Genomic DNA, 26,712 nt, shown 5'->3' with positions numbered 1-26,712 from the left:
CTACTGATCCTAATATTGTATAAGGATTTAAAGAATCTGGAGAAATCTCAGTCCTTGTAGGCCAGGACAAGAAAACAAAAAGTTAAATGTGCATGACCTTTGAACTCTCTGATGACACTGCATGAGAAACTGCAATAACTGTCACTTAACACAGTTCACCACTGCATGAAGAAATGCAACCTGTTAAATGCGGCCTCTGATCCTGAGCTCAACCAAAAGAAACGTGTGCTGCAGTTATGTGAGTGACTGAACTTGTTTCTGAGAAAAAACGAATGCTGACATCTCTGTGCCAAAGACAAAACGGTTCAACAGTTGAAATCTGTTTTGGTATGTGGGGCATCAGTACCCACCACATAGGTGACCTGATGTGTGAAGGATGCATGTTGTTGCATATGTGCATCAATTAGTGTCCTCAGTTCCCCACGCATTAAAAAGTCTCATTAAAAAGCAACACAGGGGGTAACACCCCCCCGTCCTGACTTTGTTTTGGAGCGTGTTACAGGGATCAAATTCTAAATGTGTTTTTATTTCCAATATACAATTAAGTTGGTTATAATCAATAATTAATAATCAACCGTTGCATTTTACAAAAAGTCCCAACTTCTCTGGAAATGGAAAAAAATCCAACACGACAGAAGAAACTTATAACAATGTTTAATTTGTTTAATAAATATACTATTTATATTAAAGTGGTTATATTAAAGTGGTTGTTATTAATTTAAGCAAGATTCGAACACTAGCATTGCTCTCAGGCTGGGCATCTACACAGACATGACTGGGTATGTCTAAGTGGGATGGATGAACAGCCTAGCCCTTGGAAGGCGCTTATGTCCGTGCGTCCGAGTGTCGGTCCCCGGCCTGAATAAACATAAGAAGAGTTGCATCAGGAAGAGCATCCGACATAAAAACTGAACCAAATCAGATATATGTTGGCAACACCTACATATGAAAGCAACCGAAGGAAAAAAATGCTGGTCACAGTCGGTTAAAGCATGGTCTAAAATCGTTTACTAGTCTTAGATAGTCTGATTGGTTTTGCTGGTCTTATAGTCTGGAAACGATTGTGTAAAACTGGTCTTGGGGACAGGATGTAGCCTAGTGGTTAAGACACTGGACTAGTAATTAATAGGTCACTGGTTTAAGCCCCACCACTGCTAGGTTGTCACTATTGGGCCCTTGAGTGAGGCCCTTAACCCTCACTTGCTCAGACAGTATACTGTCACAGTACTGTAAATCGCTTTGAATAAAAGTGTCTGATAAATGCTGTAAATGTAAATGTCTTGCAAATTTCCCAGCATGACCAGCATACAAATCCTCTCTTAAACTGCTTATTTAAATACAGTGGTGATTTTAAGGTTAATTATAACAATATAATAAATAAAAATAACACATCAGTTTCTTCAGACCGTGTTTAGCCTTGAAGCTAAATTGTAGTCCATTAAAACTACATTTCCCAGTAAGGAGGGTTTGTGGTTTGGACCAATCATAGCTAAGAACGAGGAGTTACGAGAAATGTTCTTCTTCTGTAGTCTGATATTAAACTACAGTTGTTTATAAAATAATTGATGTTGTGTGTTGAGTATGTAGTATGTTGTAAGTATGTTGTATGTTAAGTATGTAAGTCTATAATTAAGTGTAAATGAATTTAACAGCGAGTTAAACGCAACAGTGAGAGAGCTTCACTTCCTGTATTGGAGTGAATCAGTTCCGCAGCGATTTTCGATTCCTGAAATAAGATTCGATTCCATTTCTGATTCCAGATCTCGTAATAGATCGATAATCGATTTAACTGATCAATTCCCAAGATAAACTGTTGCTTTCCATATTATTTACCATTTATTTATTTATGTTCTTTACGAACATTTGTAATTAAAAATGTTACTAATTTAATTTGCTTTTCAAACAGAAAATAAACAAAAATGTAGCCCTGATGAAATGTAGATTTTCATTTCATATTTGTGAATAATATTATTTTAATTTGTATTACAGTTACAATAATTACACATTATAATACTTTTATTTAAATTATTTGTTTGTTAGTTTTCTCCTTAAATTAAAATTGCAATATTTTTATTTTATTTGTTTTTATTTTATTTCGGCTTGGATGGTATGTGATTGGATCTGACTGGATCTGATTTAATCAGATGGGACCTGATGGGATCTGGTGGGACCTGATTGGATCAGCAGCAGGTTTGCGGTCACTGAAGCATTTTTAGTTTGTAGGTGAAGTTTTTGTTCTAACAGTCGGTTTAGTAAAGCCAGTTCTCAGTTTTTATAAGAGGGCCCCTATTGCAGTTGGGCCCCTAGTGCAGCTGCTGCAGTTCTGCATGGATCCACTGCAGATAAAATCTACAACCTCATACACGACACCTGTATTTGGGTGAATCGGTTCTTTAAGGAATCGACTCTTTTACCAGTCCTCGTTGTGGTGCAGAAGTTCTGGAGAACTGAAGAAGAGAATTAATGATAAAATAAAGATGAAGGTTTATGTGGATTTAATGTCACAGCCGTGCAGAGCTGTCCTGATATTTCTGATTCATAATAAAATTCCTCATACAACACAAACCGTTCTGCTGCATAAAGGTCAGTATTTAAGTTTTAATTTACTTGTCTGAACTTAGTAAAACTATTAAATGTATTAAATTATTGACATAATATGAAAGACCAGTGAATGTTCATGTCAGATTGGTGTAAACATTGCAGAATGAGTTCATGATGTATTAACAGTATTTATCTTTATATCAGAACTTCTTGTTTATAAATCATTACACCTACATTACTGATGTACTGCTAAAATATAAACCCAAACCCCTCAGATCATCGGAGACAGTCTAGAACCTGAACTAAACCTGGTGAGGCTGCACTGAACCAACACCCTGCTGTCAGCCACAGTAAACTTTATTAAATCTGTAAGATGTGCTCAGAATTGATTATAAACAGACTGAAAACACATTTTTGTTCAACTGTAGCTTACACTGTTATTTTATTATTTAACTCTTATTTTTCTCATTTACTTTCTGTTCATTTTAATTTAAATCTCTTATTTGCTGTTTTACCTCGGTTTTAATCATGTAAAGCACTTTAAATGTCTCTGTGTATAAAATAAATACATTTTTCATGGCATGCAGATGAATTACATAAAGAGAAGAGGATAGAATTGTAAAAATATAAATAAATTAAATGTGTAAGTTTAGCGTTAAATTAAGTGTAGAAGTTTTGTGTGGTTGGTATTGTAGGTAAACAGGAGATCAAAGTTCATCAGCAGTTCTGAGAGGCTAAAGTTCAGCACACAGAATCCAAAACAGAACTGACTGTATAACTAAAACCCAGTGCCATACTAAACTTTCTTTTATTTTTGAGTTTCTGTATTTGCACATTTTGTTTAAATCAGTCGACGACTTTAAATAAACTTTACATAAAAGCTGGTACAGAAAGACCCCTGTGCTTTTAGTGTTCACAACTTGGGTGAATATTTGGGTTTTAACAGTAGGAACGAGTTCTTAAAGAAGATATTAAAGAAGAACCGACTGATCAGTATTTTAGCAACATGTGAACCATTATTTAGTGGATGTTATCCCCTACATAAGCTCAGTTTTAGCTTCTCTACACTGGCTTTCTGTTCACTATGGGATTCTGGTTCAAGCCCCACCATTGCCAAGCTGCCACTGTTGGGCCCCTGAGCAAGGCCCCTTAACCCTCAATTGCTTGAATTGTATTTAGTCACAGTATTGTAAGTCACTTTGGATAGAAACATCTGCCAAATACCACAAATGTAAATGTCTTGATGCAGTGGCAGACTGTGTTAAGTAACAACAATTTTATGTTTGGTAGGTAGTAAACAACTTTACACTGAGTGTGTGTGTGTGTGTGTGTGTGTGTGTGTGTGTGTGTGTGTGTGTGTGTGTAGGACAACACAGAAGTGCAGAATTTAGGAAGTTGAACCCAATGCAGAAGGTTCCTGTGTTGGAAGACGATGGCTTCATACTGACTGAAAGGTCTCTCACACACACACACACACTCACACACTCACACACATCATACACACATACTGTAAACACACACGCTACATGTAGAAGAGTGTAAGGGTTTAAATACTTATGCAGTTTATACATAAAATGTCCAACTAATTAATTCATTGGAAAAATAACTGATTAAAAAAAATATTCTTTAACCTTTGCAGTAACAGTTTAGGGAAGGTCCTTTCATGTTTAAGCATGACTGTGTCCCTGTGTGCAACAGCACAAAGCAATCTGATTGAAACTGTAACTGAGCCCTGATATTGGTTCTAATTCCTCCACTTACTGTAGGCGTCGTCTGTCTGTCTTACAGTGATGCCATCTTAAAGTACCTGGCAACAGTGTACCCGGTACCTGCCCACTGGTATCCATACCAACCACAGATGAGAGCCAGAGTGGATGAGTACACGGCCTGGCATCACACAAACACCCGCCTTCATGCCTCCAGAGTCTTTATCACAGAGGTGAGGTTAATTATCACTGTTCTGTAACACTGTTCTGTAACACTGCAACACTGTTCTGTAACACTGTTCTGTAACACTGTTCTGTAACACTAACACTTCTGTAGCTCTGTTCTGTAACACTGTTCTGTAACACTATAACACTGTTCTGTAACACTGTAACACTGTTCTGTAGCTCTGTTCTGTAACACTGTTTTGTAACACTGCAACACTTCTGTAACACTGTTCTGTAACACTAGCACTGTTCTGTAACACTTCTGTAGCTCTGTTCTGTAACACTGTAGCACTGTTCTGTAACACTGTTCTGTAACACTGTTCTGTAACACTAACACTTCTGTAGCTCTGTTCTGTAACACTGTAACACTGTTCTGTAGCTCTGTTCTGTAACACTGTTCTGTAGCTCTGTTCTGTAACAGTTTTGTAACACTGCAACACTTCTGTAACACTGTTCTGTAACACTGTAGCACTGTTCTGTAACACTGTTCTGTAGTTCTGTTCTGTAACACTAGCACTGTTCTGTAGTTCTGTTCTGTAACACTGTAACTCTGTTCTGTAACACTGTTCTGTAGTTCTGTTCTGTAACACTGTTCTGTAGCACTGTTCTGACTGAATAACTGGATGATTACATGAATATGCTGGTGTACAGCTGGTTGCTGAGTGTACTACGTGTGTGTAGGTATTGGTACCCCGGATGAAAGGTGAACCAGTGGATGGTGCTAAACTACAGCGAGCTCTGAAAGATCTGGATGAAACGCTGGAGAAACTGGAAACCATGTTCCTTAAGGAGCAGAACTTCCTGTGTGGTGATGACATCACTGTGGCTGATCTGCTCGCTGTCTGTGAGCTGATGCAGGTTAGTGCTGACTTGAATCACCTACCATAATAAATACACATTAAATTTGCTTTGGGCTTATAGAGGATGTGAAAAGTCTTCACACCCCTGTTACAGAGGCAGGATGCATCATTTCAGCTTTAATGTTTCATCTGTACAATTCAATTAAAAAACAGATCATTTAGATCATTTAGAGGAGGAAGTGTAGCATCTGAATCTGTGTGTGTGTGTGTGTGTGTGTGTGTGTGTGTGTGTGTGTGTGTGTGTGTAGCCGTTGGGTGGAGGTCGAGATGTTTTGCAGAATCGGCCGAGGTTACAGCAGTGGAGAACCCGGGTTCAGTCTGCAGCTGAAGAATCGTTCCATCAAATTCACTCACTACTGTACAAACTGAGAGATAAACACACCAGCAAACTGTAATACACAACCATTATATAAACACACACACACTGTGCTGTAATACAGTACTGTAGATCATTGATTCACGTGTGTGTGTGTTTATAAAGATTAATAATGTAATTCTGATCTGATTTCAGCAGGTTTGGTCAGTATGTGTGTTAAACTGATCTGATGGTAATGTGCAGGGAGAGAACATGTCAGTGTATTAGAGCTGATACTTCTGTACTTATTTCACAGAGGTAAAATAGGTTGTAATTAAGTTGTTATTTGTAATAAATGAAATGACGTAAAAGAAGAATTAAGCTCACTCGTGTTTCTTTTTCTTGAATTAAAATTATTTGGAGGATCTGAAACTGTTAAATGTGACAAATGAGACAAAAATTTAAAAACAGATAAATCAGTGAATACTGCGCCACACCTCTGTATATCAGTATTATTTTTTATAATTTAACATCATTTAGATTCATGATATTTACTTTTCTACTAGACTTTTTACTTTGAAACGTTTTTGAAACAGTCAGAATTTACATTTACAATAAAATGAACTCTGATTGGTCAGTGATAAATTAAACCTTTTTAACATTCTACCATCATGCAACCACCTAAACCACCAAAACCACTCAAACCACCAAAACCACCAAAAAACACCAAAAAAACACCAAAACCACTCAAACCACCTAAACCACCTCTCACACGTAAACATTATTATTATAATCTGTGAAACTACAAACAGCATCCAGTGACTGGACTCATTTAAAAGCTTTGACCTCATGTTGTTATATTAAAGGGTTTGTTATAAATGTTGTTATATTAAATGTTATAAATGACATTGAACAAAATAAATCATAAATATCAGGACTCTAGTGTGTAAATGATTGAACTGTGAGTTATTTTACTGAATAATGCAGCTTATTTAACAACATTAAAACGAATTTGTATTATCTGATGTTTTGTTTTATTCATTATCTATAAACTCTGATCAGACGGTTGTTTTATCCTAATGCTCTGGCTCCACAAGGATGTAGACGTGGGAAGAACATGCCAAACCTCTCACAGACAGTGGCAGGAGGTTCACAGGAACTGTTACTGTGCTGCACACGCACTAGCAGCTCCACCTCTGCGTAACTATAACATTTACTGAAATTAAATGTACATATTGTTATTACTGTTATAAGTGTTATATAACTGTTATTACTGTTTTAACTGTTATTACATTTCCATATTATATGTTTACAAACGTTCATTCCGCAGAAGAGACAGGTGATGACGTCACTACCTGTCACGATGAAGTGTAGTCCGGTTTGATCAGAGCTGAATGTCGTGGTTCAGAAGCTCATTCTCAATAGAACTACATTTTCCAGCGTTCCCGCGCGTTTCCTCTTCTCTCTTCTGATTGGCTGAGGAGAGCTCTGGGAAGTGCTCGAGCTTCCCGGCAATTTTGTACACGTGAATGTTTTCGGTGTGCGCGAGGATTTGATTATAAACACATTTATTATTAATTTAATGATTAAAGTTTATTTATTGATTATTTTCTTTATTTCTATATTATTTATAGTTTGGTGCGCGAGCTGCTGATCTGTCAGGTAAACAAATGATTTTAATGATAAACTATTATAAAGTATTTGATTGAATTGTAGTTTATATAGTAATTCAGACAGATTAATGTTTATAATTATATTTATTATTATTTTAATCTGGTGTCATTATTGCTGTTAAAATATTTATTATGTTAAATTTGTCAAAACAAATATCAACTCCTGAAGCCCCGCCCACATTTGTATTAATCAATCACATCATTAATAATCGATAGACCGCTGAGCCACAGGAGCACTTCATATCTATTTCATGTTCAATCATTTTAGCTATTTTTTGCTTCATTTGTGTTTTCTTCCATGGTGTGTAAATGATCCAGAAAATGATGCTTCCACCACCACACTTCACTGTGGGTTTGTTGTTCTTGAGTCAAATGCATTCACACTTTTCTTTCTCCAGACACGAGCAGCTGAATTATTGCAAACGATTCGATTTTTGTTTCATCTGAACTTTGTTCTGATTCTCAAAATAATATTAATAATAATATCAATAATTTATTATAAAGGCTGGTGAGTAAAGGACCTTAATTCTACTGTAACTGATAACAGCTCTTCTCTAGTTGATATAAAATATTCCTGCTGAAAATGTAAATCTGTTTTCTTCTTAATCACAGTTTCACAAAATGTTAATGTATTAATCAGTATTACAATCATATTTGTTTATATGATTTCATAATAAAATAATTTGCTCTTTGTTTGTTGATGACTAAAATATTTGAATGCATTTTAAATTCATGCAGCATCACCGCTTCACATGCAGCTTCATTTATTTATCGTCTGTCACCACCGTTTGATCTAATGTTGGGTCACAGTGGGTCTGATATATTGGGCGGAACATTGGAAACACCCTGAGGGGTCGACAGTCCATCACGGCTGACACACACACACACACACACTTAGTGCAGTTTTTAATACATTTTATTTATATAGCGCTTTTCAAGATACTCAAAGACGCTTAAAGTAGCTAACGTGTAATGACACGCTTTTTAGTAGCTCCAGTGAGCCTGACCACATTAGCTGTGGAGTTGTTGGAGGAAACCAGAGCACCTGCAAACTACACACAGCCTGCTCCACCCTGGGAATCGAACCCAGAAGCTTCTCACTGTAAGGCTACAGAGCTACCCACTGTGCCACAATGTCTGGTGTTATCTGGTGGTAAAGTCGTGGAATTACATGTTCTACACGAGCATCCAGAACTCAGAAGCTTTCCTGTAATGAAACCCTGCGGTGTCTGATTAATGATCTGATTAATGATTTGAATAGTAAAGGCTGTTCACATGCACCTGATGATGATAACGATGTGCTACAGCTTATCAGAGTTTTAAATGATGAATGCAGATGTAAATTGCTGTGGACTGATGTAAGTGTTGTGGACGCTGCAGGTATCGTGGTGATAACAGAACGTTGGATCATGTCTGAAGAAGCAGGACCGAGTGGACACTCTCAGTCCCAGAGCCAGTCTCAGACTCAGTCTCAACCCAGTTCCTCCTCATCCTCCTCTGCCCCTGCCCAGTCCAGCCAATCGTCCTCGTCCGGCTCGGGCACGCTCAGTTCTGTGGATACCGTCCCCATCGCCGAACTGGCATCCATTCCTGAGGAACCTGAGGAACCTGAACCTAAATGCTGGGGAAAGATAGTGCCATTAATCAGGGGCTTCAGTGTCCTCAGTTAGTAACTAACACACACACACACTAAATGATACACATCATTATTGTGCACACACACTTTATATGTATTTAATGATCTTGTTTGTGTACATATAATATGTGTTTGTGCAGATTGTGTAGTGAACCAGTATTCCTTTGGGCGGGATAGTCGGTGTGAATACTGCTTTAATGACCCCATAGTTCTAAAAACACCTCGCTACAAAACTTACAGCAAGAGACACTTCAAAATCTTCAGGGTGAGTAAAGCGGGCGTGGCCTCTGTACCTGCTGGTCCATGTACACGTCTTCTGCTCTGGATTGATTCTGATTGAATTCCTAAATCATTAACGATAATAATTCTGGTTGTTTTAGATGTATTGTTTATTTGTAAATGTATGGGTGATGAATTGAATGGTATGTGACAGATTATTTTCTTTATTTACATTGTGGATAGTCACGTTTGTTTGTTTATTAGGATTGTAACGTGATGTTTTACACTTTGGTTACATTCATGACAGGAACGATAGTTACTCATCACACAAGATTCATCAGTGCACAAGGTTACATCCAACACAGACATGGACAATTTAGTATCTCTGATTTACCTCACTTGCACGTCTTTGGACTGTGGGAGGAAACCGGAGCACCCGGAGTAAACCCACGCAGACACGGGGAGAACATGCAAACTCCACACAGAAAGGACCCGGACCGCCCCACCTGGGAATCGAACCCAGGACCTTCTTGCTGTGAGGCGACAGTGCTACCCACCGAGCCACCCGTGCCGCCCGATAATGATGTTAAGAGGAATATAAATGTTACTGACATCATTAGTGTTATGAATGTTAATAATGTTTATATGTTTAGGATGAGAGCGTGGTGTATCTGGAGGATCTGAGTGGAAATGGAACGTGGGTCGACGATACTGAAGTAGGAAAAGGAAAAAGATTTCCATTAAACAATAACTCAGTGGTGGCTCTCGCCGACCAGAAACACAAAGGTATTAATAATAATAATAATAATAATAATAATATAATAATAATAACAATAATATAACAATTGTTATATAATAATAACAATAATAATATAATAGCAATTGTAGTAATAATATGTAACAATGATAATATAGTAGTAATAAATATTATATAATACTATTAAAATAATAGTCAAAATTAGAGATGCGTGAGTACCGATACTAGTATCGGGTATTTGCCCGATACCGCACTCATTAACTCATACTCGTACTCGCAAACGAGGCTCTGATACTAAACATCCGATACCGTGTACCTATTGCTGCGTTATGCCCGGTTCACACTACACGATTTTTGCCCTGATTTTCGCTCGGCGGCTGGTCGGTGCTAGATTTGCCGGCTCGGGAGCAACTCGTTCGCTCGGCGATCAAAACTCGGCTCTCGATCGCTAAGTGTGAGCGCGCGTGTGCCAACCGCGAACTTACCCCCCGCCCCCCCCACTTGCGCCACACCCCCTCCCCTTCGTCAACCACCGCACAGAAATCATTGAGAAAGCTTCTGACAAGCTAAAATAACGTTGTGCACATCATACATACCATGCAATTTTGCCGATTGAAAATATTACTTAAAAAAAAAAATACAGTCCGACCCCATCTGAGCCGATTCTATCAGCACATTATATAAGTTCGTGGTTCACTTTGGTAAATCATAAGCGGTTCTTGCTTTTTGATATAGATGAGAGCAGAAAACGTTACTTCACAGAGTCAAGCATAGACAAAAGTTCATCAATTACTAAGTTGGTTAGTTCAGGATAATCTGCTCTGACTGAGAGAAAACGTTTAGCTCCACAGACAGAACGAGTCGGCTCCAGCTCTGTGGTAACACTCGGTATAATTAAGCCGGAGCTTTTTAAGGTAAGCGAGTCACACAGAATGTTCTGTAGTAGTTGGTGTTTATTTACAATCGCAACATTCATTATAACAGTAAACACGGAGAGATGACTGAGAAAAGAAACTTACGCTGCGCTGAAAATGAATCGACTCCCGAATCACTTATATCCATACTGTGAACAGAGCGTCCCTCTTAAAGACACACACACGTCCTATAACAGCGGTCATCGCTTTTGTCACCGGTTTATCTTCGCTGATAGCTCTATTTTGAAGGTTTTTTTCAGACTGAACTGAAGAACATTAAACGTGCTTGAGTGTGTGGTCAGTTAGACTAATGAAATATGTCTCCCGTGGGTGAAAAATGAATTGCTTTAGTTTTAGAAGTAAAAAAAATCTCGTAATGCCACGCCCCCCGGTCAGGCACTGGCGCCCCCCCAGACAAGTACTCCCCCAGGTTGAAAACCCCTGTTCTAACATGTCAGATATCTGATCCAATAGGTATTGGTATCGGTATCGGCAAGTACAAAAATACTTGTACTGGGTTGGGAAAAAATGGTATTGATACCATCGCTAGGGCGATTTTCACGATTAATTTGGTTAATTCGAGTGACCGTTTTCACCCGATGTTAGAAATGTGACAATCGCGATTGTTTACATACTTTATATTTTAATTAAAATACTAACATGTCACGAGGCAGAAACTGAGCAGACGCTCGCGGAATATAAATCAAGGAAAGTTTAATATAAAAAATGCAAAAACAGTGTACGAAACCAGCGAAAACTAAAACAGTAAACGGAAGACAAGTGTCATACACGGTAACGGTCAGATTCAGTAATAAGGACGCAAACACGAGCGGCAAAACGAGACACACGAACAGAAGAGTTTAATTAAGATTCACTGAATCTAACACATCTGAAATGAATCAAAACTCCGGAGACGGTGAACGCGATCAGGATTGGCTGAGCGGGGACATGTGATAATCACGTGACAGTCCCTGGGAGCATGGGAATTGTAGTCTATATTGTTAGAAGCAGCTCTTGCCCCCTACATCCACCCCCCAGTCACAAGAGGACAAAATCAAAGCTGAGCTGTGATAACTTGATGCCCCCCCCAGTGTAGATACTGATACAGACTCACTTCACACGCTCGGGTTCCTTTTAAGAAACCTGTAAATAACTTATATCGTTTTGCACTTTTCTTAATGTAAGGAGGTTCTGCTGCACATTTTAAAGTGAGTTGTTTGTGAGTTATTCTTATAAAGGATATGGCTAATTAAGATTTCTATTTTGTTTTAATTATTGTTATACAGTTTTTATAAAAGTTTGAGTTCCTTGAAAGGATAATTACAGATGGTGCTGTTACTATTTTTGCACTTCTGCAGTCTTTTAAATTAAAATGTAAAAAAAAAAAAAAGAAATTTGAGTCTTTTTTTCAATTGCATTATACAAGAACAAAAAAAATCGAAATTGTAATCGAGAATCAGTAATAATTTAAAAATAATTGAGATTTTTTTTTTGGCAAAATCGCCCAGCCCTAATTGATGCATCCCTAGTCAAAATATAATAACAGTAATAATAATAATAATACTATAATAATATTATTGTTTAAGGGCCACACTGTTGGACTCTTGAGCAAGTCCCTTAACTCTCAAGTTGCCCAATTTGTCGTAGTTGTCACTTTGAATAACTCTGTGTGTGTGTGTGTGTGTGTGTGTGTGTGTCAGTGTTTATGTTTGTTGATATGACTAAGGATGATCAGCCGAATTTTCCTAAAGAGTTCCGAGATAAATACCACGTCACTCGCAAGATTGGCTTGTAAGTCTGAACTGCATTCTACACTTCCCACACCATTTCTGAATCAGTACTGGTACTCTCACAGGAAACCAGTAGCTGTTTAGGAACTGTTCCACATTCACACTGGTTTAAGATCAGAAACCTTTCATAGCTAAACGTAGACGTGTTCTTATACAATGTTAATCCTATCACCATAGCAACAACCACACCCGGTACACAGATATCACCATAGCAACAACCACACCCAGTACAGGGATATCACCACATGGATCAGCAGGTTGAGGCTCATGACCAGAAGATTATGATTCCCACAGCCGAGTATGGAGGGGATCAGTGACGATGTGGGAATGTTGACTGGTATCATGGATTGAGAGGAACACCAGGACATCTTGAGGAGGAACGTTCTGCCTTCTGTGCTGAAATGGAACTTGGTGATAACTGGACCTTCTAGCAGGATGATGATCCCAGGTCCTCCAAAGCTTGGTTATCTGGAACATCCTGGAGTGGATCTTCTTGGTCTCCAAATGTAAATACCACAGAAAGTCTTTGGTGGAGTTTAATAAAAGCAGCTGCAGCATGAACAGCATCAAACCTCAGTGAGGTGGAAGCTTCTGCAGGAGAAGAGTGGATACATTTTGGTCCGGTTCTGGTGCGCCGTAAGGTGGCTGTGCTGGTGAGAGTTGTGTAAACCCCTCTAACTCTTATTCAGTATGATCGCCCAACATGCCTGGACATCGATTTATGGATTAAAAATGTATTACACACATTTCAGTGTACAGTAGCTGCTAAGTAAACTCAAAGATTCCACAGGAGAGGCATCAGAAGCTCAGTAGCACTGAGGTCACTTATTAGAAGTTTTGAGGCTGGGGGTGTAATAATGCTGCACATGAACATTTATTAAGAGAACCAGATGTTTTTCATTTCAGCTCAGAATGATGTGGACTGATGCTCTCAACACCACTAATGTGGGTGTGTGTATAAATTGTGTATATATAATGTGTGTGTGTGTGTGTGTGTGTGTGTGTGTGTGTGTATTACAGGGGTGTGTGTGGTGAGGTGAAGTTGGCGATCGTGAGAGAGACGTGTAAGAAAGTGGCATTAAAAACCATCAATAAGAACGACTTTCCCTCAGTTGGTGTATGAAGGTTTTTTCATCACTAAACCTGATCAAATCTTTATCACTGACCGGCATTAAACGAAAATCAAACATGATCATCAATCAATATCTTCATCATCAAATCACACAGAATATCCACATTATTTTGTTTAGAAATAACTTCACACACAAATCTACATGTGCAGAGTTTCATTTAGTTACTGTGTGCAGTCTGATTATTACTGCTTATACATTTACAACCACGCTGGGGGTCACAGAGAAGCATTAAGGTTTAGCACCAGGATGGATAACTTGTCGTTAGGTTTGGCAGATTTATACGACTGTGTCATCTGCTTAACAGGGGACACTGATGCCATGTTTATGAATAACTCTTTATAACCATAACATGTACAGTGTAAATAACAAAAGTCCCAATAATGACCCCTGTGGAACACCATACTTTTTTTACTTTCAGAGCATTTAATATTTACGTGGTCATGGAATTGATCAGAGAACATTTGTTTTAGAGATAACTAACCACTTTTGAGGGAAGGCGTGGTCTGGGACGTGTCCACCCATGGTGGGAGGGTGCTGCGCTCATTTCTTGTAGCATAGCAGCAGACAGCAGACAAACAGGTTAAACTGACAATCCTCATGTTCTAGGTCTCAAACTATTCGTGTGTTCTAATAACCTCATTCAGAATAATCAGAATGATCCTGATAAAAACAATAAAAAGTCAGATTAAAGTTAGGACTACTAAACATCAGACCATTTGTGTATAAAGCCAGAATTGTAAAAGAAATTATCACAGAGAAACTGTCTTAGACTAGTGTGAAATAAGAATTTTGGTTTAATTGTGAGCTCCGTCTCAGTGGTCGTGGACGAGGAGTGAAGGACGCAGATCTTACTAAACATACAAGCATGATTTAAATGGAGTAAAACTCTATATGGCTGAAAACATTAAGTACCAGCGCGAGGCTAATCTTAAGATTAAAACGTAGTTACTTTGCTGATGGTTACAAACCTTAGCACGACACCTGCTTACTCTACATGGTGCTGATTTGCACTCTCACACAAATGCTGATCTCACATGTTGCTTTCTGGTTTTTAACTGATGTTCATTTATAACTGTTAATTATGAACATGACTTCTAATCATTAATATTAGTGTACACTTTCTGTTGGTTAAGAGGTGTGATGTAATTTCCTTTTCAGACAGCGACCCGTAATGCCGAGAGAGAGATTGAGATTCTGAAAAAAATTGATCATGTAAGAAATTGCATTATTAATTATTAATTATTGATGCTGTATTGTGATCTGTTTATCTGTATGAAATTACGTTTCTGTTTGTGCAGCCATGTTTAATCAGAACTGAAGATTTCTATCAGACTGACGAGTCCTACTACATCGTCTTAGAATAGTAAGAATTTATTGTTATTTTTAAGAAAAAGTCTGTGAACCCCTAATACTAAACTGAGTTTTTCCATTCATTGTTGAACACATTATTTGTGATGTGATTAAGGTGATTAATAATGACCTGAGCTACATTACAGTACTTATCGAACCCTGAAGAGTCTTGATCAACCCCTCAGGACTCAAGGCTCTTCTTTGTATTGGAATGAACTTTTTTTTTTTTTTTTTTTTTAAGTTTGTTCAACAAGTTTAGTGTTTGTGTCTAAAAAAGACTAAATATCTTTATCAAATCTTCATTAAAAACTCAACTAACCTTAAAACTACTATCAAATAAATCAAATTGTATTTCTATTTCCTTCTAACATTGTTTCATCAGGCTTGTGTTCCTGGACCTCTGTGTGTTTGTACTACTGTAGAGAAATGTTTACTAAGTTAGAATCAGAATAAAACTATTTTTCAGAATAATTATAATAATTTTATATCATAATTATAATTTGCAGTGTGGAAGGCGGTGAACTTTTCAGCAGGATTAAAGCTCAGAAGAAGCTGAAGGAGAAAATCGCTAAACTTTATTTCTATCAGATGCTGAAAGCTGTACAGGTCAGTCTGATCTCTTAACCTGATCTTTTTATTTTAACTCTGTTTCTGTGGTTTTTGGGTTACATCTAAACATTAGCAAACATTTCCAGACCTTAATGATCTGTGTGTGTTTGTATGTTTGAGCCAGTACCTGCATGAGAACGGCATCATCCATCGTGATCTGAAACCGGAGAACGTGCTGCTGACCTCTCATGAGGACGAGTGTTTGATTAAGGTGTGGTTACGTTTACTCATTAAATTCATTCATTCATTCGTCAACAATTTCTTCTTGTTGAAATGATCATTTAGTCTGATGACTGTGAGTAAATGATCTGATCACAGCTTTCTATCAGTGTAAAAGTAAAGTGGTGTTACTCCAGTTTTGGGGGGCGGGGTGGGGGGCTTTATTTTACACGTGTTCAAAAATAAATTAAATGTTTGCACATTTTGCTACAAGCATAAACTTAAACTAATCTAGTGGACTGATTCAAACACCAAACCCTGTTCCCACAGTCTCATCAGTGTGGGTGCGGCTCTGAGTGATGAATCTTTTAAGTTTGAAAGAACTTTTATAATAATTTTTATAATAACTTGTTTAATTGAATTACACTGAATGAGAGCGGTAAACAATGATGTGTGTGTGTGACGTGATAGATCACAGATTTTAACCAGTCAAAGATACTGGAGGAATCGAGTTTGATGAAAACTTTATGTGGAACCCCGACGTTCCTCGCTCCTGAGGTCTTCACTGCAGAATCTACAGGGGGTTATACTCACGCTGTCGACTGCTGGAGTCTCGGAGTACTGCTCTTCATCTGGTATAGTCTCTTACACACACACACACACACACACACACACACACACACACACACACACACATACACACAATAAACAATATCCACAATATACACAGGTGCTATTTTGTGCTGTTACCATGAAGTTGAAGGCAAAACAGTATCTTGTATTAAATTGACCACAGTAGACCACAGTCATACAGCCGGCACTACCATTATCCATATTCAGATAGTTTCGTTTCTGGAGGTTGAATGGCTGTATGATGGAGTGTATGCTCCTTTCAGCAATGTAACTAAAATAGTTAAATATCTTCAATAAAAAGCCACATAATCATGTGGAGTGAACCAACCAGCAAAATTTTAACAGTTTATTATTATATGTGATCTTTTCTTCTCTCTCTGTGTGTGTGTGTGTGTGGGTGTGTTTCAGTTTGGGCGGTTACCCCCCGTTTAACAGTGACTCCAGCTCTATGTCTGTGAGAGATCAGATCCTCAGTGGTCATTACTGCTTCATCAAATCTCGGTGGGAGTCGGTCTCACCACAAGGTCATTATTATACATTCTGTTAAACAGCATATGCAGCTCTGAGAAATTCTAAATCAGCATCTCTGCTTCTCTACTTGCTATTCCATTTCAGTGTCTGTCGAATATATCAGCACAAGCTTATTATTCCTCACAAATTTCTGAACCAAAATGTATTTAACAAAAAATACAAAACAATCACTGAATTTATCTACTGACCAGGCCAAGAGAGACAGAATTTACTTTTCACTGACTGGAACATCTGCAAATGTATTGTAATGTCACATAATTATTGAGGGATGACCTTTAGTGACCAACAAATAGAATGGCAAGGGGCAGCGGGGGTAAAATGCATAAAATGGAAGGTTTGAAACAGGCTTGTAGGGCCAGGCCTTCAAAGTCCTTCAATGCTAGAAAAAGCCCTTCATTGAAGAAGAGCCAGGCTGAGGGTTTTCAAAAACAATAAGGACTGGACTATAGAGGCCTTGAGTAAGGTCATATTTACAGCTTGGCCCAACACCTAAACATCTAATGGTTGGACAGAGATTTAGAGAACCCAACGAGCCATAATGTCTTATAGCCAGTGTAAAATTTAGTAAAGGATCATTGATGATCTAGAGGTGCTTCAGCAAGGATGGAATCTGGATGATTTGACTTTTAACCATTTTACACATCTTTAGCAGGAGTGCCAGGAATTATGTTGTAGAGAGTATATATACACTTAAATACACTTTTATTTACTGTCCATAAAATGAATATATATACAGTGGTGCTTGAAAGTTTGTGAACCCTTTAGAATTTTCTATATTTCTGCATAAATGTGACCTAAAACATCATCAGAAGTCCTAAAAGTAGATAAAGAGAACCCAGTTAAACCAATGAGACAAAAATATTGTACTTGGTCATTTATTTATTGAGGAAGATGATCCAATATTACATATTTGTGAGTGGCAAAAGTATGTGAACCTTTGCTTTCAGTATCTGGTGTGACCCCCCTTTCAGCAATAACTGCAACTAAACGTTTCCGGTAACTGTTGATCAGTCCTGCACACCGGCTTGGAGGAATTTTAGCTCATTCCTCCATACAGAACAGCTTCAACTCTGGGATGTTGGTGGGTTTCCTCACATTAACTGCTCGCTTCAGGTCCTTCCACAACATTTCCATTGGATTAAGGTCAGGACTTTGACTTGGTCATTCCAAAACATGAACTTTATTCTTCTTTAACCATTCTTTGTAGGACGATTTGTGTGCTTAGGGTCGTTGTCTTGCTGCATGACCCACCTTCTCTTCAGATTCAGTTCATGGACAGATATCCTGACATTTTCCTTAAGAATTCTCTGATATAATTCAGAATTCATTGTTCCATCAATAATGGTAAGCCATCCTGGCCCAGATGAAGCAAAACAGGCCCAAACCATGATACTACCACCACCATGTTTCACAGATGGGATAAGGTTCATATGCTGGAATGCAGTGTTTTCCTTTCTCCAAACATAACGCTTTTCATTTCAACCAAAAAGTTCTATTCTGGTCTCATCCGTCCACAAAACATTCTTCCAGTAGCCTTCTGGCTCGTCCACGTGATCTGTAGCAAACTGCAGACGAGCAGCAATGTTCTTTTTGGAGAGCAGTGGCTTTCTCCTCGCAACCCTGCCATACACACCATTGTTGTTCAGTGTTCTCCTGATGGTGGACTCATGAACATTAGCCAATGTGAGAGAGGCCATCAGTTGCTTAGAAGTTACCCTGGGGTTTTTTGTGACCTCGCCGACTATCACACGCCTTACTCTTGGAGTGATCTTTGTTGGTCGACCACTCCTTGGGAGGGTAACAATGGTCTTGAATTTCCTGCATTTGTACACAGTCTGTCTGACTGTGGATTGGTGGAGTCCAAACTCTTTAGAGATGGTTTTGTAACCTTTTCCAGCCTGATGAGCATCAACAACTCTTTTTCTGAGGTCCTCCAAAATCTCCTTTGTTCGTGTCATGATACACTACCACACACATGTGTTGTGAAGAGCAGACTTTGATAGATCCCTGTTCTTTAAATAAAACAGGGTGCCCACTCACACCTGATTGTCATCCCATTGATTGAAAACAACTGACTCTAATTTCACCTTCAAATTAACTGCTAATCCTAGAGTAGGACTTGTGTGAAAATCTGATGATGTTTTAGGTCATATTTATGCAGAAATATAGAAAATTCTAAAGGGTTCACAAACTTTTAAGCACCACTGTATATCAGTTATTTACAAATGTAGATTTTAACCATAAATCCTTTTTAAAATAAATAAAAAAAATGTATCTGCAATAATCAATTTAATGTATTATTTTACCTTTACTAATGGTACTTATAATGACTGCTGGTGATTGTATTTGATAATAATTAATAAAGGTAATTATGCAACCCAGGAAAAACTTATCTGTGATGTTTTCATTCTCTTGAATATTTATTTAACTGATAACAGTAGAACATAGACTTCCAAAATATTCTATAACATTTTCACTCTAATTTTGCTCTTCTCCTGTCTCAGCTTTTTAAGTGTTAAATTCTAAATGTGTTTCTATTCACAATAAAGTTGATCAATGAAAACAATTTATTTTCTTTTATTTTTGTCAGTTAAAGTTATTAATAATAATTGATCTGATTGATGACTGGTGGTGATTAATAATGATAATTTAATAATCATGATTGATTTCGGTGCAGCTAAAGACCTGGTAAAAAAGCTGCTGGTTGTAGAGCCAAAAAATCGATTGAGTATTGAAGAAGCTCTGCAGCATCCCTGGCTGAAGGTAACGTAACTTTATTATTCAGCTTTAAAAACAAAAACAATATTTAATTTAGTTTAAATGTGTATTAATATTTATTATTTATTATAAGTCATACTTACACAAACACAAATTATTAATCAGTACAGCACAATCATTTACTATAGTATTTACTATTGTATGGAATATAAATATTACAGAGTGCAGTTGTTTTTATTTCTGATTAGATGTTGATTGTGTGTATATGTAAGGATGAGGAGATGAAAAAAAAGGCAGACAGCCTCATGTACCCAGCAGCATCACCAGTACCAGAACCACCTGAGGGTACAGCAGGACCCCAGGAAACAAGAAAGAGGGTAAGGCTTCTTAACACACATCACATTAGGAATAACATGTTTAGGAACACATTATACCTATACACACACAGGAATGTATTGAATCATTCATTCATGATCACTGACTGCAGTAAGTTACTGGGTGTGTATTTTGTGTTTTGTGTGTGTGTGTGTGTGTGTGTGTGTGTGTGTAGAAACTGAAGCGTAAAGCTGAAGAGGAAGGAGAGACATCAACATCTAAAAGAAGGCCATGATCACATTTAACACCAGCATGCTACTGTGTACTGTACTCTGCTGTGTGTGTGTGTGTGTGTGTGTGTGTGTGTGTGTGTGTACGTGTACAAATTCTTGTATTGATGTTTTCAGTTGATTCATTAAACAGATTTTAATAATATTAATGATGTCATTTATAATATTTATCTTGTATGTATCTTTATGTATTTCTCTGATCCAGAAGGACCTACAGAAGATCTTTCTATTCACATCACACTATGGTATACAACCACCACTTTAACAAAACACCCTGTAGTTTTAATATAGTTTGTGCAAACGCATGAATATTTGAATGTCGGGGATGATGTTTCGATTTACGCTCCTGCTCTTTACTGTCCAGGTTCATTATTAAAATTAAACCGTTTGGCACAGGTTAGTGGATCTGATTGTATTTTGAGTTTGCTTAGTTGCATCTCCTTTAGACAAGCTTAAAACTGTAGAAAGGATGTTTTGTGTAAAACAGCTGAACATTTTGGCATGATGGTTTCTAAAGGCTTGTTAAAGAAGGAAACTAGGAGATATTACTGGTGCTTTGATGGAACAAGAAGCTAATGCAGGATACTGTGTTATACCGTGTTAGGGAAGTTATAGCCTAGTGGTTAAGGTACTGGACTAGTAAGCAGAAGGTTGCTGGTTCAAACCCCACCACTGCCAGGTTGCCACTGTTGGGCCCTTGAGCAAGGCCCTTAACCCTCAATTGCTTGGACTTTATACTGTAAGTCGCTTTGGATAAAAGCATCTGCTAAATGCCAAAAATGTAAATGTGTTGACATTAGTACTGGCTGAGGTTTTGCCCCCTCTGCCAGAGGAGTCATTTTGTGGTTCATGTGTTGTTAAGGTATTAACCATTCATCATTTATTAGGGTTCCTTTGCACAAAGCTTTATGTGGTGTCTGCCAAAAGAAGGTGTGGGGTTTTAGTTGGCTCATTAAAGGTGTTATTATAGTTGTTTCTGCGCTGGTGTCATTACTCACGCTTAATCACAAAGATTTTCTGATGTAATTTACCTCTCATACCTTCTTAGAGTAGTTTGGTCGATTTACCAGTTAAGATTCTTTCTTTAGTTAGGGAGATCATCGCTATCTTAGACACAAGTTCGCTGTCTGGAACGTCTTTTTTTTCGGTGGAAACACGCGGAACCGGTTCAAAATCAAGTTTGCGAACTGGAACCGTTCCGTGTGGGTGGAGAAAGGGTAATAGTGACATGTACCATTCACCACAACTGTATTAAGTTCTATAGTACGGGTACAGTCAAACACATATTGTGTAAAAGAAATCTAAAAATGATAAAGGTACATTTTAATGTAATAAGCAATGTAGTTACCTAGTGACATGTACTACCTAATACCCCTAAATTACAGAAAAAAGCTCTAGTGTGGGTATAGTAATAAAGAAAAAATATAAAACATTAACAAAAATGGAGAAACGTACATTTTTATATAACAAAGATTGTAATAGTTACCATTTCACTTGCACTACTTACAACAACAACATTACATAATACAAGTCTTACAGCATGGGTACAGTAACGAATCATACAATGTACTACAGCATGAGTACAATAACAAAGAATGAAATATAGAAAATTTTCATTGCAATTTACATTGCTTATTACATTAAAATGTACCTTTATCATTTTTAGATTTTTTAGTATCTGCTGTAGTGAGCGAAAAATAATAAATCAAACAACTTTTGCATCATTAGGCAATCAGACAGGAACTATAAACAATATTTTTGTCTTTTAAAGTTAGTTGGATGCGATTGAAAGTTACTTGTTGCCTTTTTCACTGCTCAAAAAAATTAAGGGAACACTTAATCACAGTGTAACATGAAGACAGGTAAACTTCAGAGCCCTTTTTTGGAACTTATGCTGGTGCAGTGGGCCCTGGGTTCCTCCTGGAGCATCACAATGCCCGGCCTCATGTTGCCAGAGTGTGTAGGCAGTTCCTGGACGATGAAGGCATTGATGCCATTGACTGGCCCACACATTCCCCAGACCTGAATCCAACTGAGAACCTCTGAGACTTCATGTATCAGTGCATCAGACGCAACCAAGTCGTGCCACAGACTGTCCAGGAGCTCAGTGATGCCCGGATCCAGGTCTCAGATGACATCCATAAAGACATTGTCCGCCATCTCATCAGGAGCCCAGACGCTGGAAGTGCATACAGGCACATGGAGGCCAAACACACTACTGACTTGCCATGATGAAAGTCACAGAAAGTGGATGAGCCTCTGATTTCAATGTTTGACTTTGGGTATGAATTTGTGTTGTGGGTTCAGGATTTTTGGTTGCATTTACTGTTGTTACATCATTTTGTTCTTAACTAAATACACAATTTAGATCAGTAAAGATTTTCAACTTAAATCAAACATCGGATCTCCATAAATGAAAGATTTGAGTCTTGCTTCATTTTTGTGAGCAGTGTATTATAGTTTAATACAGATTAAACATGTTTCGATTCAGTAATCAAATTCATCGTTAAGAATGTAATCCAGACACATGGCTGTGGAAAGCCATCATTGATTCTTTTTTTTTTTTTGTGTGTGTCCTGCAAAACAGGGCAAGACATGCTATTACTGATCAGCAAAAGCCCCAATATTTTGATTGCAGGTTACAGGAAACCAAGAGCACTCCTACAAACCAAATTAAGAAAAAGAATAATTACTACCATGAAACCTACCAAGTGGTCACCCAAAGTACACCTAATATATACGTGCTGGCACAGCATACCACATCACAAGTGTTACTACACTACACACACTTTGGTTGGAAGGCTAGATAGGATAAAAATAATAAAAGGAAAGAAAATTAGTAACCAATGAATACTTAAGACTAATATTTATATGAACAATATTCTTAATAATGATAATGCAAATAACAAGAACTATTGAGATAGCTGAAGAAAAGAAAGAAAAACAAACTTGGAGATAAAAGCAAAAACACAATGAAAGGCAAAACTGGACTAAAGGCAAAACAGAAATAAAAGCAACATTGGAATAGAGACAAAACAGCAGCGCTCAATGGGAATGCGTCAACTGGATACGACTGGCAACCCAAGAAGCAGCAAAAAGGGAGGGAATTGAAAGAACGCTCCACCCGCAGCCACCTGTAAATAAAACAAACCTCTTATTTCATATTCCATTGAAGTGGAATTACGTCTCAGTGCATAACGAGCACATATCAAGAGGAAGGGCTCACGGCACACACACAGCACCAAACGCCCACACTAAATAGTAGCAGCAGCGTGGTTCATCAGCTGTGTGTAAAACATGTCATTACTACCACGACCTACACATGGCTAACCAAGTTACCACGGACCTACCCACAATACCTGCAACCAGGATAACCCAACCACACAATACTGGCAGAAATGCAGCTGACACAGACCACCACGCTACGTAGGAGCATGACGCCAGGTAAGTCAGTATCAGCCCTCACAACACACGGGGGGTGTAGCTCCTTTACCGGGAACAGGCCCGGAGTGGCTCATCGGGAGATTCGGGAGGATTCCCGATGGGCCGGTTCATGTCAGTCTCGAGTTTGGGGCGGTTGGATGGAAAAAATAATTTTGACATTTATCTGTTACTTATCTAATCTTCTTACATTCATTCATTCATTCATCTGACAGCGCCGCCCCTACCTACATCGCAGTAGATCAGATGGGTTCTACCATCTGAGGGAATCCCAACCCCCCCAAATGGTTCAGTTGGTTTGGCCCACGAGTCGTCTTTTCTTGAGCGCCGGTAAAAGTAAACTTACAACAGAACAGCGCAAATCATCAGTCGGTGGTTTTTTAGAACCCAATACACAGCATTAATCACAAATATCCAGTTTCAAGCTGAAAATAAAACATAATTTGAAGTGTAATATATTAAATAGCCTAACTCATTAATGGAATGTTTTTGTTCCGACGCTGCTGTACTGATGATCCATGACTACTGAAGGGACAGCTAGATAAGAGTTATTTAAACTAACAGTTATTTGTAATGTAAAATATAACGTAGAGAATATACATGATATATGTTAAATTGTTCAGACATTCAGAAAGATGTCAGCACGATAGCCTAATTTATTTTAACAAATGGAGACACATAGCCTAAATCACTGTACATTTTACACCATCATAATATAGGCTAAAAAAAAAAAAAAAAAAACTTCAAGCATGTTCTGTTATTAAGCAAAATAAGCTAACCCTTAATGAATTTTTTTTTTAGCCAGTCTGATCCTGCTGGTGAACTGAGTAGGTGTAAGGGGGTTGAAAATTGTAGTAAATGGTAACCAACACCCCTTTTACACTTTGGTAATTCTTATTGGGTTTTAGGGGTAGCTATTTTCTTTGTGTGCTTTTATATTTTTCATCCTTTCTTTCGGTTGGGTTTTTTTCTTAATAAACTTAGTTAAAAAAACAATCAGTTTAACAGAGGTACTAAACTACTGAGTAACGGCACCAGACCAGCAGAGGGCGCACCTTACAAGGAGAACGGCCGTGTGTACAAAGCTGTGAGCGTGGAAGCAGTGCTCAGAACGCCAGTGCTTTGCACACGCTAACTTCTGTGTCCGTCTCTCTCTTGTAAGGTACGGAAATTGTAGTTTTTTCTACTTATGCATTTTTTATCTGCTTGGTTTTAACATATGCGATGTGCTATGTGCCTATGTATGTTATACTGTCGAGTAAATCGTTACTATTGGTAGTCGCACGCCGTTAGCATTAGCGTTAGCCCAAACAAACTTGGTTGCCATGGTCGTTGAATTCTATGAATGAATGCTATGCTATGCTAGGTGATTGTGTAGGTCATTGTGTTAATGTAAGTGGAAACACTTAGTGAAATGAAGAATGAGCTGTGTTAATGTTTTCAGTTCATTGAACAGCACTTTAATTGCAGTATGCACTTTTAAATAGTTGAGTACCTGTGAGGCTGATGCTAAAGTTTATTACTTTTGTTTGAATTATTGTGGGTTTTGGTTAAGGGTTTTGTTATTTATATTTGATAGTTAAGTTTGTGTTGTCTTTTTCTTTCCTCTTTCTTTATTATTTTTCTTTATTGTTTGGTTAAATGGGTTAAAGGTAATATATTTAATGAGTTTTTTTAATTAGTTACTTTTGGGTTTTTATAGTTTGAATGTTTTGAATTAGGTTACTTGAGTTTATTATTATTATTAAGATTGATTAGGATTATTATTATATATTATTACTATTATGATTACTATTTTGGTTATGTTATATTTATTGTTGGACTATTGTAAATTTGCTTTATTGAGTTATCTTTTTCTATTTATATATTTGGTTAAGGAGAATTTAATATATTTGAGTTTTTCTATCTTTTTGTGTCTAAATGTTTATTTTCATTGATGGGTTTATTTAGTTTGTGCACTTTAAAGTAATTTAATTTTGATATTTGCTATTTTTGTATGTTTTGATATTTTTGTATGTAATAAAGAGAACGCCAGAGCTTTGCACACGCTAACTTCTGTGTCCGTCTCTCTCTTGTAAGGAATCGGATGTTTGTACCGTGCCCAGGTTTCCCCTAGGCCTGAGGCCGGTAACATAGGCATGGAGAGGCCAGGACTACAGAGACAGGACAGGTAGAGAGGATAAAATGAACTAAAAAAACTATTTTATGTAACAAGTTGCACACAGAACAGATGTGATGGATAGATTCTAAATGACACCCAGTACCCAGATATTCAGAATGCTGAAAATGCATTAAAATCAGCCCAAATAGACAATCACACCGTTATTAATAAAGTTACAGAATCCAGTGCACTGTTTAGCAGGTTTTTGATGCTGTAGGTAGCCTATACTAAATATACGTGTAGTGAAGCTACTTAAGAGTTTAGTGTAAACCTAACAATAGAGCATCTCTCTGTGGGGAAGACATGCAATTTTAATTTCAAATTATTTTTATTTCAACTTATTGCTCCTGTACAAATGTAAATACGTTTTATAACATTTTTTACCTTTTAAACCTTTATCTGATTTAAATTAAACATGTTCAAGTGAAGTGTTTTCTGTTAACTTACCAACATATACCTGAACTTATACCCAGTAAAAAGGCATTGTAAGAGCTAGCTGCTGTTTTATTTATTCAAATTCCTCCTCCATGGAAAAAGTGGGCCGGGTTTGGGAATAAAACTCCCGGGCTGAAAAAGGGTCCCACAGCGGCCCTGACCGGGAACACCTGTAAGCCAACTCACCTGTCTTTAAACACTCTATAAGCGCCTACGTCATACTCACTAATCATCCAATCCTCATTCACACCGTCACATGCAAACAAACGCTCAGCAGGGAGACGCCGTGTTTCACCTGTCACATGAACATAACTAGCACTT

The 26,712-nt window shown here is 37.7% G+C and overlaps 2 protein-coding genes and 1 long non-coding RNA gene across 4 annotated transcripts in view; all 3 read left to right on the top strand.

Moving 5' to 3' along the window:
* The first annotated feature begins 2,400 nt into the window (after window positions 1-2,400).
* On the top strand, window positions 2,401-6,004 carry gstt2 (glutathione S-transferase theta 2). The gene is made up of 5 exons (XM_063017670.1): window positions 2,401-2,583; window positions 3,908-3,995; window positions 4,330-4,480; window positions 5,154-5,330; window positions 5,581-6,004. Exons 1-5 carry the CDS (start codon window positions 2,478-2,480, stop codon window positions 5,725-5,727), a joined length of 669 nt encoding a protein of 222 aa, XP_062873740.1. The 5' UTR covers window positions 2,401-2,477; the 3' UTR covers window positions 5,728-6,004.
* A 2,697-nt stretch (window positions 6,005-8,701) lies between these two features.
* On the top strand, window positions 8,702-20,499 carry chek2 (checkpoint kinase 2). Of its 2 annotated transcripts, XM_063017877.1 has the most exons (14): window positions 8,702-8,965; window positions 9,077-9,201; window positions 9,809-9,941; window positions 12,527-12,617; window positions 13,637-13,733; window positions 14,908-14,961; window positions 15,048-15,112; window positions 15,606-15,705; window positions 15,833-15,919; window positions 16,339-16,502; window positions 16,909-17,024; window positions 19,709-19,794; window positions 20,022-20,126; window positions 20,300-20,499. In XM_063017877.1, the coding sequence occupies exons 1-14, from the start codon at window positions 8,710-8,712 to the stop codon at window positions 20,357-20,359; spliced, it is 1,539 nt and encodes a 512-aa protein (XP_062873947.1). In that variant the 5' UTR covers window positions 8,702-8,709; the 3' UTR covers window positions 20,360-20,499. The 2 variants fall into 2 exon arrangements, with proteins under 2 accessions (XP_062873947.1, XP_062873948.1); XM_063017878.1 differs by lacking the exons at window positions 19,709-19,794; window positions 20,300-20,499 and having other exon boundaries at window positions 20,022-20,105.
* Window positions 20,500-24,991: 4,492 nt separating this feature from the next.
* The window catches only part of LOC134335587 (uncharacterized), a 4,215-nt gene continuing 2,494 nt past the window's right edge, over window positions 24,992-26,712 (top strand). Inside the window, exons 1-2 of the long non-coding RNA XR_010015616.1 lie at window positions 24,992-25,281; window positions 25,875-25,965. This is a non-coding gene — a long non-coding RNA (uncharacterized LOC134335587). The remainder of the gene's footprint in view (window positions 25,282-25,874; window positions 25,966-26,712) is intronic.

This window comes from Trichomycterus rosablanca, chromosome 21 (genome assembly GCF_030014385.1).
Source record: "Trichomycterus rosablanca isolate fTriRos1 chromosome 21, fTriRos1.hap1, whole genome shotgun sequence".
NCBI lineage: Eukaryota > Metazoa > Chordata > Actinopteri > Siluriformes > Trichomycteridae > Trichomycterus > Trichomycterus rosablanca.
Note: the sequence above shows the minus strand (reverse complement) of the source record. Positions and strands in the feature narration are given on the sequence as shown.